This window comes from Emys orbicularis, chromosome 6 (genome assembly GCF_028017835.1).
Source record: "Emys orbicularis isolate rEmyOrb1 chromosome 6, rEmyOrb1.hap1, whole genome shotgun sequence".
Taxonomy (NCBI): Eukaryota; Metazoa; Chordata; order Testudines; family Emydidae; genus Emys; species Emys orbicularis.
The window spans coordinates 125,138,168-125,155,447 of record NC_088688.1 but is presented as its reverse complement, the minus strand read 5'-3'; the positions used below and the strand labels follow the sequence as shown (position 1 = coordinate 125,155,447).

General features: G+C 48.2%; 1 protein-coding gene across 1 annotated transcript in view; it reads right to left on the bottom strand.

Moving 5' to 3' along the window:
* The window catches only part of PAX5 (paired box 5), a 219,896-nt gene extending 210,731 nt beyond the window's left edge, over nt 1-9,165 (bottom strand). Inside the window, exons 1-2 of the mRNA XM_065406100.1 lie at nt 9,123-9,165; nt 1,459-1,624 (exon numbers count right to left, since the gene is read on the bottom strand). Coding sequence (XP_065262172.1) covers nt 1,459-1,624; nt 9,123-9,165 — 209 coding nt within the window. The remainder of the gene's footprint in view (nt 1-1,458; nt 1,625-9,122) is intronic.
* Between the last annotated feature and the right edge of the window lie 8,115 nt (nt 9,166-17,280).

The following is a 17,280-nucleotide window of genomic DNA, read 5'->3' as shown; positions in this document are numbered from 1 at the left end:
TGCTAGAGTGGTAGGGTGTCACAAATAGGACCAGCACTCAGAACAGATTCAAAGATCAAACAGAATGGAGCAGCTTGTGGTAGGCAGGAAAGTCCCACACAAGAAAAGTCTCTCTCTCAGAAAGAGTAAAGATATCAGAGCTTACATGTCCGTTCACTTACACCAGTGTAAAATCAGGGGTAACTTTGTTGATTTCCAATGGAATTACACTGGAATAAAACGTGGCATGTGAGAGAAGAACCAGGTCCACTGGATTTCTGGGACCTTCTGTGCCTATGACTGGTTCCTATGGCATTAGAGCAGCAATCTGAATAGGACTGCAGAGAAGATTCTCCAGTAGAGACAATGGGTCTCGTGGAATAAGGGTGAAAGAATCCTTAGCTTTGCCAGATTCATTTCATTTTGAGTACTGCATTTGTCCACGTGGGACTGCTGCTGCAGTTATTTCAGGGGGAAGAGTCTATGTACACTGCTAGACAAATGTTTGCTCTAACAATCTTTATAACTACAGTCCGACCAATAAAACAGATCAATTAAAAATGAGGGGGGAAAGTGAAGGTCAGAATATGACTAATGCCAGTGGAATGCAAACAATGAAGTTAATTCAATTGTTAATGCTCAATAAACATTTTAAAAACTTCTCTGAGTTATAGAGAGAAAATAGAAGGTAATAGAAAAGTATGGCAGCTAAAAGTTCCCAAGATACATGCGTTCCAGTTCATTTAAAACCAGTGATATGTGATATTCAGATTTGTGCACAAGGAGTTAAAATGCAGGGGTGACTTTCCTGAATCTAAATCAAGTTCAAAACCAAATTCTGACATGATCGAATTTTTTGAATTTACTATTGATATACTACTTTGAGCATCTCCAATCAGAACAGATGGCTACTCTCAAAGTATCAAAATTAAGAGAGTTAATGATTACTTATGGTACTTTGTGTTCTAATTAGGAATATATCTTATCACAAGAATAAAACAAGCCTTAAAATGAAATTATTGTGACAAATTTCAAAAAAGGCCATGTAAATGAGTGTGCTGACTGACAACTGCTCTTGGTGGCTTTAGTTAGTGAAATTATGGGCTAAAAATAGAGTGTGCTTTAGAAAACAAAAGGGGTAGCTTTCACTGCCAGATTCATAACTTCTGGTTTTTCCATTTTACTGCAGATGATGCACAGATTTGTCAATTTGTTCAGTACACACAGGTGCAGGAAATTTAGACCACATGTGCCATCCCTCCCCTTCATTTCTTTAGTTATTTGCAAGACTTTTTTGGTGAAGTAAATAAACAAATAAATAAATCGCTTTCACTTCCCAGGTCAGACATCTTAAATTGTGACTGACTGAGCCTATACCATTTCCTGCCATTCCTAGGTCATTTCTATCAGTCTCCGTTTGTCTTGTTTCATCATCTTTGATCCAGTGTTTGATATTTTCCTTTACAGAAACAAAGTTACCTGCCAAGAATTTTGCTGACACAACCATGGCTGACCCGTAGCTGCCTGGAGATGTCACACGGCCTGACCCCTTGGTGGGCAAGTTCCACAATCCTTTGCCGGACAACATCAGGGAGTGGACGACCATTCACAAAAACACCCCCTAACTGATTCACTCCTCCATGTCCTGAAACACATGGGAAAAAAAACAAGCAGAAAAAAAAACATCTTTGTGATAGTTGGAAGACACTTCTCTACTGCAATCTTGCTTAGCCACAGATTCCTCCTTCACAATGATCACCTCACTCCTCAACAAGAGTTTAAACATTTTCAAATTACTGATCATCACTTACTGCCAAGGCAGGAAGAATTTTAAAAGTTGAAACCTAATTCTGTTCTCATAGCAATTTCACACCAATGTAACCCCACTGGCTTCAATGGAGTTCCTCCTGATTTAAGTGACATCAAAATCAGGCCCCTAGTTCGTAAAACAGCATTTCAAACTACATTTTTAGGCCCAGACCAACAGTACTCAGGCAATATCTCCCCTTGAAACTAATGGGAGATTTTGCCTGAGTAAGAACTGCCTGGGTAAGCCCTGTAGCTGCATGGTAAAAAGGTGACTTTTAGTCTCCCTACAAATATGAGGCTGTGTTCAAATAAGACTTGGACCATTTTCCTTATAAATTTAGTTTCATTCAGTCAGAAAAGGGTTGCACTGAATTTAATGATCGTTTACTTTCCCCCCCTCCAAATGACTGTTTAATGCTTAATTTAATCAAAAGGGGGGGAAATATGGAATGGCTTTTGCTGTTCTAATTTACAGCGGCCTCTGCAGACATTATGGTCCCACAAATGAAATGTGAATGCTTAGCCCACACCTATATATTATTCTTTTTCTAGCAGATTTGCACTGTTCACCTTTAGCAAGGTGAATCATATATCTGATGTGAAATGGGACTCAGCTAGATGAGTAGCAGCTAAACTGTGTAAAACCAATGAACATGTAATAATCCCATGTAGCAAGTGACGAAATATAATTAGTCCTCAAGTTGTTAATCATTCAAACTACTTATATCACAGAGGGCTGGCAAAACTGAAAACAAATAATAGCATGGACATCCCTGTTGCCAAAACTGGAACAAAAAAGTAATAAGAAAAATCTCTATTTACAGGAAACTTGGACTATACAGAATAAGCTGACAGGTCAAATGCCTCAATGCTTAAAAAAAACAATTGTATAAACTATTTTTATTTAAGTCCTGTCATTTCCCCATTGATAAACTACTATCAAACTTTATAAACACCTTCTACAACTGTCAGAACACATAATGAATCCACATAAAATATTTGATTACTAAAGCCAGTTTAAGCCTACACAGAGCAGCCAGGCACTGAAGTTCCTTGTCAATTTCAGAAGTGAATCTTTTTTTCAGCACACCAGATCTTAGTGGAAGCTTCAGGTTCAAAGTGTTTCTGCTCCAAAAATAACTTTATTCAGAGCATATCAAGAGAAGTCTGAGGATAACCTTGTGCTGCATTTTCCAGAGTGAACCATCCCATCATTTTAGGTTTACAGAGCCTATCCGTTTTGATTCTGAAATTCTTTTAAGGCCAGAAAAATAATGTCCTTATTGCTTTTAATACCAAAAAATAGAGGTACAACTCCACTTAACTGAAACAAACTAGCCTCGGGTTCCTTAGCAATTTCAATGATATTCAATTATTAACATCGTATTTCATTAAAAAAAAAAGGCAAAGCTCTATAGCTTTTCATCTAGAAAAGCAATTCAAAGTAGAAGAAAAGAAAGAAAGAAAGAAAATCTTGATATTGAAAGCTAAGACTTTGTTTTGGGAAGCGTTTTAATTTTGTAATGATTCCCTCCAAATATTACAAGTTCGGTGTTTTGTAGGCATCGAGCTCTCCAGGAGTCAAAGGTTCCTTAATGCCCTAGAACAATTTACCCTCTAGATGGCAAATTAAACAAAGGACCCCTGTGCTTTCTGCTCCAAGTTCGAATGCACTCACTCTTCGCGGCCAGCCAGGCTCGCTGGCTCGCTCGGCAGCCGCCGCAGAAGCGGTGGTTCACCAGCTCTCCCCCCACTTCAGCAGGGACAGGGGTTCAGCTCCCTACATGTCCTGACAGCTCTCCTCGGCGAAAGTGAAACCCCGATCGACTTGAACTTCCCTATCAACTTCGGTGCCACGTAGTGAGGCCAAACGGGAAACCGTCCGCATGTCCCCCAAACAGCCCAACATCCGCACCTGCATGCGTTTCCCGCGGTTAGTTTCAAGTGTAAACGTGATTATTAAAATACAGGCGGGGAAACGTAATGCCTTGATATTTGTTGTCAATAAATATTGGATGAAACCATTCTGTGACTTCAACTAGGTCATTCTCTAAAGGGAGTTATATTCCTGGGGGGGAAAACAACAACCCCGTGCATAACAAAGATCTCTCTGCGGGTGAATAGCCCCAAATTGTTGCTGGATCAGACAGCCCCCAGTTTGGCTATGGGGGAATTAAAATGCTTTCGAGTCACAACAGAAATGCACTGCGCCGGTGGCACTCCCCAGCAAGCCGGACTTTCCCTCCAAGAGAATAGCTGCTAAATAATAAAGATGTAGCGATAAATCATCAAGTAATAGTCAGTGGTTTTATTAAAACATATAGAACGCTGGCAACCCATGGGGAGATCGTCTCTACGTGCAATAGCTTTGTGCTGAGGAAGAGATTTCTGAACCTGGGCAGGGTTGGATCCTGCTGGATTTCTAACAAAGGGAAGCTGCGCTATGCTAATGACCCGGCAAATTAGCCACCAGTTTGAAAATCTCTGTATTCTCCGTACAGCTCTCAAATTCTGCTGGTCTCCTGGAGGCAAATGAACACCCCGACCCCACCAGCTCACTCACTGCTTGCTCGCCTCTCCTCAAGAAATACAACCACTCTAGCTCTGATGCGAAGTCTTACTAGCCAGAGAAGGATGCCCACTTGGCTTTCCAGGCGACGGAGACCAGTGATATTAACCAGCCCAGGCTCTGAGATTACCCTGCCTGTTCAGCTAGGGTCACTCTGCAGAGCAAATTGCTCAGCCTGTGTGAATTGTGCTCCCTGCCTTCGTGTGCTGGAGCAGGAGAGGTTAAATTACGTTAAAATAATCTGCAGCAGGGGTAAAAGAGCCTTTTACGGGCAGTTAACGGGCCTTCGGATTTGTACCATTCATCTTCGGGCCGGAGAAATGTATGGGCTGGGAAAGGAATAGCTAGTTCAAATGAAAGGAAAACGGTCCATCCGTGGGGATGCCTTCTCCTCTTCCACTGTATTTGTCCCCATTATCACCCGCTCCTCTGGCTAGCAGATGGAAGTTCTCACTGAAGGAAGGCAAAGAAAAATGCTTTAAAAAAATCAGATCTTCTTTACTGCCGCCAATCAACCTGCAGAGTACAGGGTACAGGCCACGGCGAGTCTAGCAGGGCCAACTCTGGGAGTTTGGCAGGGCAACAGTAACTAGTCCCTCCCTGTGAAAAATACACGTTATTAAATAACTAGGTCGTCTGTGTTTTCCGGGGGCTTACACGAGAGAACTGCACGATGCCAGGCATTATAAAAGTACAAAACATCTAAGTCTGGGGCAAGTTTGTAGCACTCTATACTACTGTGCCTATTACTGAGAAATTTTAAAGCAATTTTAACTATGGAGAATATATATACTATATATTTATGTATTGTGTGTATGGTTATGTGAATATAATATAATATAATCCATACATGTATGCATATATACATATGTATGTACATATGTATTGTATAGTCTTCATTGAGAAGTATTCAAGTACATAATACATATAGACATATATATGTCTATATACATGGATGGATGGATTGTGTGTGTATTGTTGTGTCTATATGTTATAATATATATGTATATTACATGTACGCACACAATACATACATGTATAGTATATATTCATATATATGTGTGTAATATGCGTATATATGCATATCTGTGAGGGAAAGAAGAATAGAGATATGCCTCTATGAATACACACACATTATAGCAGCTGTTTAAGCATTAAATCCAGCATTGCTCCATCGATTGGCTGTAAGTGAAAGGGTTGCTGATTCACAGCAGAGCCAACCTATTTGCTAACAGGGGTATTAAAGAAAGTTTAAAAAAAAAATTACTAGAAGTGTCATTGCGAAAAATAACCCCCGGGGTGTTCTTTGTAAATATTACCTCGCCCCTAGAAACGGGTGGGAACTCTTTTGCAGAAGGTAAAGCTAAGCGCCACCACCTCAAGGAACAAAACACCTTTACAGTCTTTTCCCACTCGGTTCTCACGATTAGAAAACGATGGGCGAGCCGGGCAAACGAACAGACAGAGAGGCGCCCTTCTAAGTGAATTCTCATTGTCTTTCTCAATGTGTCCGGCGTTTATTTGGAAAGTCCATCTCGTAACTGTCCAGTTGGCGGTCCCTTCCTTTCGAGCCTAGTCCAGTTGCAAGGGGATCCTGGCTGGCTCATTTGCTCGGATTGCTGCTTAGGTGGATTTCAGCTGCAAAGGCTGCCCCAGTGCTAGGGGAAGCAGCTGACTCAGCGCATTCTGATTTGGTATATTTCCTCCCCCAGTTGAAATGTGCGTGCTAGATTCCCTCTCCTCGCCCAGCGATCAGATTGCCCCTCAACTTCCCACAAAGACAAACGTCCAATAGGAAAGGAAGGAGCTGTCGGATTATTAGGATTTGGTTTGGGGCTAATTTTAGCGCAGGTGAGATCTGGCCAGGATCTTTATTGTTGGTACATCAACGCACGTGCAAACTGGGAACGTTAGTAGCCAAAATGCCCTGCGCCTTAGCGCGTCACATCTCAGCCTTTCCCCTCACCCCCGTGGGAAGCAAAAAGCAGGAAAAGTTGAACGACCAAAACTTTTAGAAAGAGGAAATGCCCAGGGGTTAGGGGCGGGGTCGTTAACAAGCTATGGAAAGCGATGGACCGGGGGACTTGGTCTTAACCGCGTGCTGGTTATTGTTGTTGTTAAGTAGCAGAAGAATCACCCCCAGCTCGAACAGCCCAACCACTGACCAGACTTTCGGGGTGAGTCCCCGCTCCAGCCAACCTATTGCTTGGGGAGGTATTGAAACTAAGAAACGTGCCATTAAGATCCCACCTATTAACAGCTTTGCCTATGCTCCCGTGTCTCAAACAAATAGAAATACTGGGGCGTGCTACCAGACCGATTGGGTTTGTCCCCACCTGTAAAAATCTGACTTTCCTGGTAGCAAAAGCATAGCACAATGCAACTACACTTAGTCCTTCCTTACTACACACTGCATCCAGGCTGGATTCGGGGGCTCAGTGCCTGTAGGTTTCAAGCTTTCCCCTCCAACGAGAATGAAGAAACGATGTGGGATTGTTATTCCTGGGCCAGAAAAACCCGCAGGCATCGTAAGCACTCCGCTCTCTGCTCAGCATTTGTTCTCCCGCTGTGTGACGGCTTTGCTATACTCCCTTAGGAAATGATTCCTCCGGTTAGGGCATTCGGCTCTCTGCTCCCGGCTCCAAATGCGGTGCTAGGTCTCTCTGATGGGGCTGGCGTTAGCTGGCTTCGCCCACTGACTCACCATTTGTGACAAAACACTGCCTGGGCTGTTTTGCAGGAAGAAGTCTGATCCCTTTCCTCATAGTCACCTCTATGTATGTTGTTATTATTTCAAATGTTTTAACTAGGTGAAATGTGTCTCATGAGAGAGAACAGAATAGCTGTTAATGTACAGCTGAAAATTCAGCCAGAAATGCTTTCTTTCCGAGTCAGTTGCACTAAATCTCTCCAGAAACAGATTGACTACAATAGCAAAAAGCATCATAATCAAACTGGGGTTTTGCCCCTCCGTTTCTTTTTCTCCCCTTACATTCCTGCAGAATATATTGATTTATCATTATTTAGGTTAATGGAGGAAGCAGCTAAGTCCCTTGGTGGCTTTTCCACATATGGTTGCCCGTCAAATTAGCAGAAAGACAACTCCACGAGAAATCTTGTTTTTCACTGTTAATCATATTTCAAACTGTCGTTCTCCTAAATGAAAAGCTCGATTTGCACATCAGTTAAAATATTTTGATTTGTAAATTTAAAAAAAATCAAAATCAATTTTTCCATTTACAGTTTTCCTTTTTTTAAAAGCGGGTTATTTTGAAAATGTTTTAAATGTCTCATTCGATTTAGCTAAAAAATAACCTTAGTTCTTTTAATCAAAAAATGTTGCATTTTTCTTTGTAGTTCATCTTATACACTTCCCTGTAAGTTTACAGTTTGCCCTTCTATAGTCATCTACTGTGTGTCCTATTCTAAATTTATATTATTATTAGATAGATAGATAGATAGATAGATAGATAGATAGATAGATAGATAGATAGATAGATAGATAGATAGATAATGTCTATCTATATATCACGTTCTTTTATTTTGAAAACAAATCTGTCTTGGCTAAAAGGCTGGAGTGCATAAAGGAAATGTGATTAGTTCTACTTTATATTTCCTTGAAATCTCAAGATCTAATCCAGCGTTTAACTCACCATGAGAGAAGATGTCATTTCACATAACACTGTGTTAATGGATAAATCTTCTCCCAGCCTCTCAAGCACAACAAACCTCAAGGAAACACATTACACACATTTTGCTAACTTACACAGCTAGTTCTAACATTTGGACTCTGTTGTCCATTCTGCCTCACTTAGACTTTGATGTTGCAAAAATTAATTCTATGTTTTTAGAAGAAAATTATTTTAGAGTCAGTTTATCATTGATAACTGCTGGGTATTTTTAGGCTAAATCGATATTTTAAATTTGGGGAAAATGCTGCAGACCAAACTTTTCTGTATCTTTCAAACACAATGTTTTCTCTGAGAGAGAGAGCGAGAGAGAGAGAGAGAGATTTGATTTAGAAATATTTGTACATCAATTCATTTTTCTAGAGAGTAAATGATACACACTAAAAGAGGCTGTTTCTAATATTTCCAAGCCCTATTTTTCTAGTAAAGATTTGTCTTAAAAATTATCTGTACATAAATAATTGAGAAATAGTAAAAGTCGACTAAGGAAAACCTCAACTTTTTAAGCCATCCAAAAAAGGGGTGGAGAGAGACTTACAAAAAAGAACAGGTCTGTTTGGTGGAACTATTTAAGGGGTTTGATTGTACTGCTTACTTTTGGCATTTGAATCTCACTGTGAGATGGCAAAGTTCTAACAAAATAAAACGTGCAATCCTCTCTGTAGTTCTCACCCGGTGGTTTTAGTACCTGATCTAGGTAAATCAATGTTTGAAATTTGCATTCTGGTTCTCTCTGTGCACTCTGTCTCTGGCTTTCGTAATACAATGATTAGCAAGGGCTGGTCGGAGTGGCATGTATATAGGGATATAGGTGACACATAATCTCTAGAAATACCGCAGAAGTTTATCTAGCGAATTCAAGGGGGAAAGAGCGAGCCAGCGGCGGCGGCTGTTGTTTTCTTTTCCATCCTCCCTGCAAAGCGCAGGTCAAGTGCTGCTGGTCCTTGCTAGTGGTGCCCAGAGGCAGCTACACCGACCCCCCTTTAATAACCGCTCGGGACGCTGTGTGATCGGACAAGGCAGGGTGGCTGGATCGGTGCTAAATGTCAGAGAAGTGGAACTAGCCGCCTACTTACTATGCATTGCTGCAAACGGGTCGTGCTTACAGTGTATTTCCATCGGAGCGGTCCCCAGCAGCTTCCCGGTCAGGTATAAACTCCCCGGCACTCGGCCCCGCTCCGTCAGCCCAAACTGCGGGGACTTACTGCCCAGACCTCTCGCTCCACGCCGGCAACAAACCCCCACACAAAGATCCTTCCCGGCGCGGCAATGTCCGGTCACTCCCGCCCGACGGCGGGACTGGACCTGGGGAGGAGTTCGGGACGGTCCGGTTCCCAGTCCCGCCCGGTCCCTGCCGGTCTCCCGCTGGCGCTGGGGCGGGCGGGGGGTTCCCAGCGGCGGAGCGGGTCAGGGCGCCATGGAGAAGGGCAGCAGAGCCCCGGGCGGGCACAGCTCCTCAGGCGGGTCCGGAGCAATCCAGGGGCTGGAGAGGCGCGGAGCGGGACCCCGCGATCCCGGACCGGGCTGCGGGGTGAGCTGGGTGCCGGGGCCGGACCTGTCGGGGGCTCCCCGCCCCGGGGAAGCTGGAGGGCGCTGGGCGAGCCGGGCCGGGGGCTCCGACCATGCCGGGCGGGCTGCTCGGCTCCCTCACGCCCGCCGCTCCGCCCCGGCGGGCTCCGGCGCCCGGCGCTGCGCTCCCATCCCGCTGCCCGTCTCGGCTGCCCCGCGGCTACTGCGCGCCCACGGCGGAGCGAGGCGCCTGGCCGGAGCCGCCTTCAGGACCCCGCTGCATGTGGACAGCGGCGCGGGGCTCAGCCTCTGGGAGCGGGCGGGGGCGGGGGCCGTCACTCACCCGCCCGCGGGCCAATCGGAAAAGTAAAGTTGCCGGCCGCCCCGCATTGGCTGCCGGGCGGGGCCGGCTGCGATTAGCCAGCTCCCGACCAATCGGAGAGCGGGGGCGGGGCCGGTTCATTGACAAACCGGGGCGAGTATGGGGGAGGGGGGAGCCGGCCAGCCACCACCTCGGGCTGCTTCTCCCGGGGCGCCCCTCCCCCGCGCTGGGGCAGCGTGGGGCCCACCCGGCTGGGGGAGGGAGAAGGCTGCATTACCCCCGGGGATGGGGGCGCGGGGGAGGCTGGGGAGTATGGGACACACCGCTCAGGATCGGGCCCCCGACCCGCTCCACAGCTGCAAAAGGCCGGGCGCCCTGATCTGTCCTGGTCACTCCCGCTCCTCCCTGTGCCGCTTGGAAAGCACCGCAAAGCGCGGGCCAGCCGGTCCCGCTAGGAGCTGCCGGCGAACGGACCCCTAGCGAGCTCCCCAGCCACGCCAAGGACAGGCCCCGAGGCCAAGCTGAGATCGGGGTCGGATTTTTTTTCCCCTCTCCAACTTTTTCGTCTCCAGTAAAAGTGAAACTCTTTCCCCTCGCCTCCTCCCCCCCCCCCCCCCCGGTATTTTCACTCCCAAATTAATGAGAGGGCGGGAAAAAAAACAACACTATAGCAATTGTTTAAAAAAAGGCACTTTCACAAAGTCACAGAAGGATGCTCCCTTTTACAGAGGGAACCGCGAAATGACAGCGGCCCGATAATGATCATTAAATATACTGAGGAGCTCGCCGCCTCTCCCTGGCTTCAGAGCGCAGCATATGACACACCTCACAAAAGAGATTCGATACCGTCTATTTTGCTGCTTGTTATTATTCTGCCTTCATGAAATCTATAGTTATTACCGGATCTAGTTGCATATGCTTGGCAGAATTAAGTAACTGTGCCCTTTGTTATATTTCTTTCCTCCTATGATAACTATGTGCAGCAAGTGCATCATCAATAATATATTGTATAGGTGTACATATATACACCCCGCCTACATCGCTGTGCATATGAGAGTGAATATATTTATACAGACTGTATCTACACAGTCACACACATATATAGTTCTGGGTATAATTATATGATACACATAGACTCATATTTATAGCACATGTAATTTATATTATATATAACCTGTATATCGTACATACTATAAATTATGACTGTGTATACATATATAAAATAATGACTCTATATAGGAGCATGCATATATATATATAGAATTATACACAGGAGAATATATATATATATACAGTATATATTATAATGACTCTCTCTCTCTCTCTCTCTATATATATATATATAATTATACACAGGACTCATATATATATGCATGTATATGACTCATATATATGCATGCTCCTATACTAATATAATATAATATAATATAATATAATATAATATAATATAATATAATATATCACTCTGCGTGTGAAGATACATATAATAATCTCACAGAGAGAGAGAGAGAGATGCAGAAAGAATTCTTTCCCCGTCTGAAGTGACTAGCTGAAGCAAAGCACTGCTAAGTTGTGTATTGTGGGTGTGACGATTGGTTAGCCTGTTTTGTTCGCTTGCTTTCCACACTGATAAAAAGGGATCTAAAGCTGACAGGGAACCGGGCGTCACTGAAGCAGGGAGGGTGTCTAACCCAGTGTGGCCCAGGCCCAAAGAAGGGATCACTGACTCGTGTAGCTGAGGCAGGAACCCGCCCCTGGGTATTTCCCGGGGGGCTCTGTCCCGGGGTCTGGCCGGCAGAGGAGAGGCCCTGGCCTGCCCCTGGCCGCGCTCTGTGTGTTAGGGGGCAGAGAGGAATCGCCCTGCTGTGCTAGGAGGGGGGTGGCTGATCGGAGAGCCCTGGGGGAAGTGATGCGCGCCGACGACTCAGCTCACTCTGCGGAGCGGCCACCGACGCCCAGGGGCTACTGGCCTCAGCACTATTCGGCCTCCCCCAGCCCAAGCCCTTGGCCTCCCTCCCTCGCACTGCAGCTGAACCTCGGGCCTGTTTCTGGCCGGGCAGCTGCAATGCACGATGCTCTCTGTTCTCTGGACGCTGAGCCCGGGGGTCCGGAAACCTCTCCCCGCTGCTGGGCACCGGGCCGAGCCTTTCCCGCTGCAGGCAGTGCCCGGCCGCTCAGGAGCACGGAGCCAGGGCGGGATTTAGCTGGGAGTTTGCGCCTCCATCGGCACGGGGCTGCTGGACGCCATTGCGCAGCATTTCCCAGGCCCGCGCTGCCCAGGGGAGAGGTCTGGAGAGACATAAACAGGGCCAAGCGCTTCGCTCCGGAGCCTGCCCTTGGCCTCCCCGGGAGCAAGGCCTGTGCAGTCTCACCCCCAGCCTCGGCCAGGGGGGGCTGCTCATTAACCCCCCTGGGCAACCCATTCCGGGGCCATAGGGCAGGGCGGGCCCCAGCCCGGGCCGGCGGGACTCGCTTAGTCCTAGAGGGGGCGGCAGGAGCGAATCTAGCCCCGGGCAGAGACCAAGGAGAACTGGGGCGTTTCTGGAAAGTGAGAGGAGGTGCCCCCAGGACACTACAGAGAGGCCAGGCAGGCCTTGCCCCCCAAGGTCTCGCACTGCTTCGTGGTTTTCATGGTGTGAAGCCGCGCTTCCCTGGTCTCTTGTGCCCGGGGATCTCCAGACCCGTGTGATCGCTGGCACCCACGCCAGGGCCCTGTGCATCCAGCGCTAACACGCCTCATGCGGGCGGACGTGTTCCCTGGAAGCCTGGTTCAAAGGCCGGCTTGCTGCTCGCCTCTGTCCAAGAGACTCGTGGGACAGTTTGGGAAAACCCTATCGGGCAGATCAACGCTTTGCTGAAGTGACTTGGGCTGAGCCGGATCACACAGACAGCGTCCACACGGCGCCTGGTCTTCCTAGTGCACGAACTAGTTTGAGCCAGAGCAGTGTGGGAGCCATTTGCCAAAGGGAAGCTGCAGCAGAAGTCACTGCCACGGGCAGCACTTGCTTTTATTCGGTGCCATACGCTCGCTGGCATTTGTTATGACTAGTTTTAATTATTATTATTTGCTCTAAACGCCTCGTTTCTCGTCCTGACTCGCCACTACCCCCCTCTACCCACCTCCCTTTTTTTTCCTTCGGCCCCGTTGTCTTTCCAAGGGGCTGCGGGCTCGGCGCTGTACAGTTTAACGCCTAACACCGCTCGGATTTGCCGGCCCTTTCCAAACAGCCCTCTCCTCTCGCTGGGTTCCTCCCTGCTTGTATCCAGGAGCTCTCCCCACGCGCTGCTGCAGCCTTATGAAATTAACAGTAGGGGGAGTTCCTGCCTGGCAAACTCTGACCCTCTACATCGGGAGCACAAGTGTCTTCTCCAAACACCAGCCTCCTCTCCTCCTGCGCGCCTGATGTGTGCTTGTACCTGGGACCTCACACGGAGCCACGCTTGGCTCTTCTTTGGGCGCCGGGGGTTGTCCCGCGGGGTGCAGCTCCCAGGCTGTTCGGAACGCACGTGTAAAAGACAACCGGGCACACACCTTTCCCCGGGCTTCGGCCGCCAAATGCGCTGCGGTGAATCTGTCTCGTACGCGCCCGCCCAGAGTCTAGACTGCGCTGTGCCAAACAGGGGTCGGTGAAGTTTGGGGAGGAAGGCTGGCGGCGCGGCGTTTACACGCTTAAAGGGAAAGGCGTCCCGCTATACACTGCACTGAACATCCTCAGCAGGCATTAAGTGTATTCTCTCAGCTTCCTTCCAGAAGTGCTAATCGACAAGGCACGGAGTCCATGCGCTACCTTAGCCACTGTATCCCTAACGCTCTGATTACAGCGGAGTGTCTGTCATTGCTTTTGGTATCCCTTGTCTAATCAAAACAACCCTGGAACCTCTCCCGCCGCTGGCAAACACCTTCCTGTGTGTGCAAATCTCCAGCTACCGAAACTGCCAAACTCTGAGCTTGTCCCACTTGCGTCCAGCCACAGGCAGAGGAAAGCAATCCTGACCTTACAACTTAGATTTAGCGAAGGTCAGGTTTGTGCAGCGTCTTTCCCGCTCTGCCCAGGGGTTGCGGTTTAATTCTGCACACCAGGCGCCAGACTCAGACGGGTCGGTGTTTTTTTCGAGGGCTAGAGAAGGGAGGGTGGGGGTCAGGACACGGGGGGTTCAAATTCTGACCTGATCATTTCCACTTTGCGCCCGGAATGCGCTTGAACAATCACACCGCACTAACAACATGCAAAAATCTCCGCAAAAGCCTTTCGCGGTCGGTTTCAATCGAGAAGGGAAATTACACCTTCCGAGAGTTTTCGCTGGGAAAAAAATCTTATTGGTAACACCAATTTGGACCACGCGGGATCCCTTAGAAGTCCCGAACAGCAATGCTGCAAGATCTCTTTGGCTAACGGCGAGCAGCCTGCCCTGGGGCGCTCGGGTTTAATGAGCTGTAGCCAGCGTGTGCCAGGCACCAATACTTTGAAGGGTTTAGAGAGAGCCTCAAAAGGACTCAGGAGGCGGGTGAAACTTGTATAAAAACATGATAAATTCGACTGCATCCAGCCCACGTCGCTGGAGCTGGCAGGAGTTTACTTTAAAACTGGCACAAAGCGGGCATCAAAGGCGACTTTTGCGAAGGACAAATACATTGGAAGAGGATTTCCCTTTAACTTTCCATCACCACCCTGGTCCCTTCCCCCCAACTTCTAGAGACACAGCCTGGGGAGGGTCCTAGCAGGCTTTATCGGCAGCATCCTTCCCGTATTGCACCGTCAGCTTTTTTTGAGCAAATAAATAATAAAATAAAAATAATCATAAATAATAAGGCATCTTATTTATGACTAGCCCAGCTGAGTTTCTTGCATCCCGACCAAACGATGCTAACGTGCCCATTCCGTGGGACTGGCTCTGAACTGGGAAATATATATCTATTTACCCAACTATCAAATCTGGCGTACAGTGATTTCCGACATCACGTGCTAAGCTATGGTCACCAGCCACACGAAGTTCTCAGCACATCATTGCAGCAGGAATGTTGATGGTTATTAACTATCTATTTTAGAGGTTTGCCTGGAGCAAGGCATTTACCATTAGATCCGCCTTGTTAGTTCTTATTTCAATCTCCCACTCCCGTGATGTGCCCTGGTGAGGTAGAGGGTTTATTGCAGACCAAAACCTCCCCTCTCCTGATCCCCCTCTCCCCTTTAAACCCGTGTAAGATAAACAATGCAGTTGCCACTCTCGTGGCGGACCTCGAGGTCACCCAGCTCCCACCCCCTTCTTTTTAAGAGCTAGAAACCATCTCAAATAAAGTAGTGATGGGGGATGATGTAAACCCACCCAGGACGGCAAAAGCCGGGAGTGGAAGCGTGGGTCCCACGTGTGTTGCACCGGGGAGTGTTTGACAGTGAGATCAGAGTTGAAAGTAAACAAGTCTATAGATTATTTCACGGGTCACAGAGGGGGAAAGCGCCTCCTTTAACAGACTCTCTAGATTCAGTGGCATGAGAAGCACCGGGAGACTAGATTGTCCATCAATCCTCGTTTAACCCCAGGCACGAAAAACCAGGGGGGGAAGATTCTCCCCCCTCCAGCCTGTGCAGAGCCTGCAGCCCTTGACCGCTTGAGGCGAGAAGATTTGAGTTGATCCGTGTTACTATGCGTTAGGTACCTCCCCAACCCCCACCTAGAGACGGAGAATGGCAGAGCACACCAGAGGATTTGGGGATCTTCCCTGTTACTAGCCATGTGAATACCCTTTTTTTTTTTTTTTTTTTTTTTTTTTTTGCGGGAGAGGATGCAGCTGTGATTGGATGTCTGCAAGGCAGGCTCCTTTTCCAACTCTAGGTTGGGGAAATGGACACTGCTAGGCAGGGTGGCATTTACAGACAGTCATTTAGATCCGCTCCATTTCCAGAGCAGAGGTGTCGTCCGTTTGAAAGCTCTGCTGACAAAGGCATTTTGTTTCACACTAAATTGGGGGCCAGAATCATAGAATATCAGGGTTGGAAAGGACCTCAGGAGATCATCATCTAGTCCAACCCCCTGCTCAAAGCAGGACCAAGCCCCAGACAGATTTTTTTTACCCTAGTTCCCTAAATGGCCCCCTCAAGGATTGAACTCACAACCTTGGGTTTAGCAGGCCAATGCTCCAACCACTGAGCTAGCCCCCCCAAAGCCTCCAAAATAAAGTAATCACCTAATGAAGGTACCGATTTCTGGGGGAGTGGAGTGGGGGGGGTGTGAAATGCACAGCTGCTGGGCTCGGCCTCTCATGTTTAGAAAGATTTGCTCTCTGAGGCATTCTGGGGCACAAGAAGGCACCAGCTCTTAAAGGAGGAAGACCAGATCGCAAATGACAGAAATCGGTTTAAGGAAAGCCAGTTGAGTGAGGCTGGAAGCAATAGGCCATACAAAACGAAGCTGAAAATTACTTCCGCTGCTCCATTTACCCTTTCTGTTTCGAGTTTCCTGCTGTAGTGTGTGTACAGACTGGAGTAAAACCAGGGGCGAGAGCCGGCCCGGAGGTCTAGTCACCTTGCTCCAACCATCACCCCCCCCCCCCTCCCCAATCTTTGCACCAGTCCGCCGGCCAGCGCCGGGTGTGATGTCTGCCATTTACAAAGCAGACACAGATTGTGTTTCCTTTCCAAACCAGGGGAGACAAGACAGCGATTTGGCTGGAGGTATCATCGGAGCGGGACACAAGAGCAAGCAGAGAGCGCACAGCGCCGATTTCCGTCCAGAGTGAACACGGGGCACAAAGTTTAGGACTATAACTACAGACCGGGCCTAGGGGAACCCCCCCCCCCAGGCCCAGCAAAGCAAAGCGTGCCAGGAGAAGCCGTGGGGACGGGTGGCATAGTGGAGCGGGGAGAGGACAGTCCATAGACACTTTTTAAAGCTATCTGTCCAGAGGATTCTGGGGTTCCTGGTCTCCTTCCCCTGATCTCCCTGGGGGGGGGGGGGCTGGGCTCTCCCCACCTGCCTGTGGCGTGGCTACTAGCCGGCTACCCAGGCCGGTTTGCCCTGGATACAGGCCTGTCCCACCGCCCCCAGCCAGTTGAATACAAAGATGGAGTGATGGACTGGGACACAAACAGGCAACGCTCAGTTCGGATCGTGCCGGGTCCGGCTCCTGCCCTGGTTGGGAGAGCCGCCACTGCAGGGCCGGGCTGTCAGGCCCCGGAGGAGCAAGGCCCATTCCCGGCCAGGGACAAGGGCAAAGCTTTGGCGGGAGCAGCCAAAACCTGGGGACCAGGGGCAGCTTCTCCGCGCGGCTTAGGACCTCCCCCCAGCGGGCTCCCCCTCCACCGGGGCCTTTCCCAGCCCCTACCAGAGCCCGCAGCTAAGAGCAATGAAACGCTTTATCGATTAACCGATGATTCAGGCGATTTAACTAATAAAAGGGCCCATCG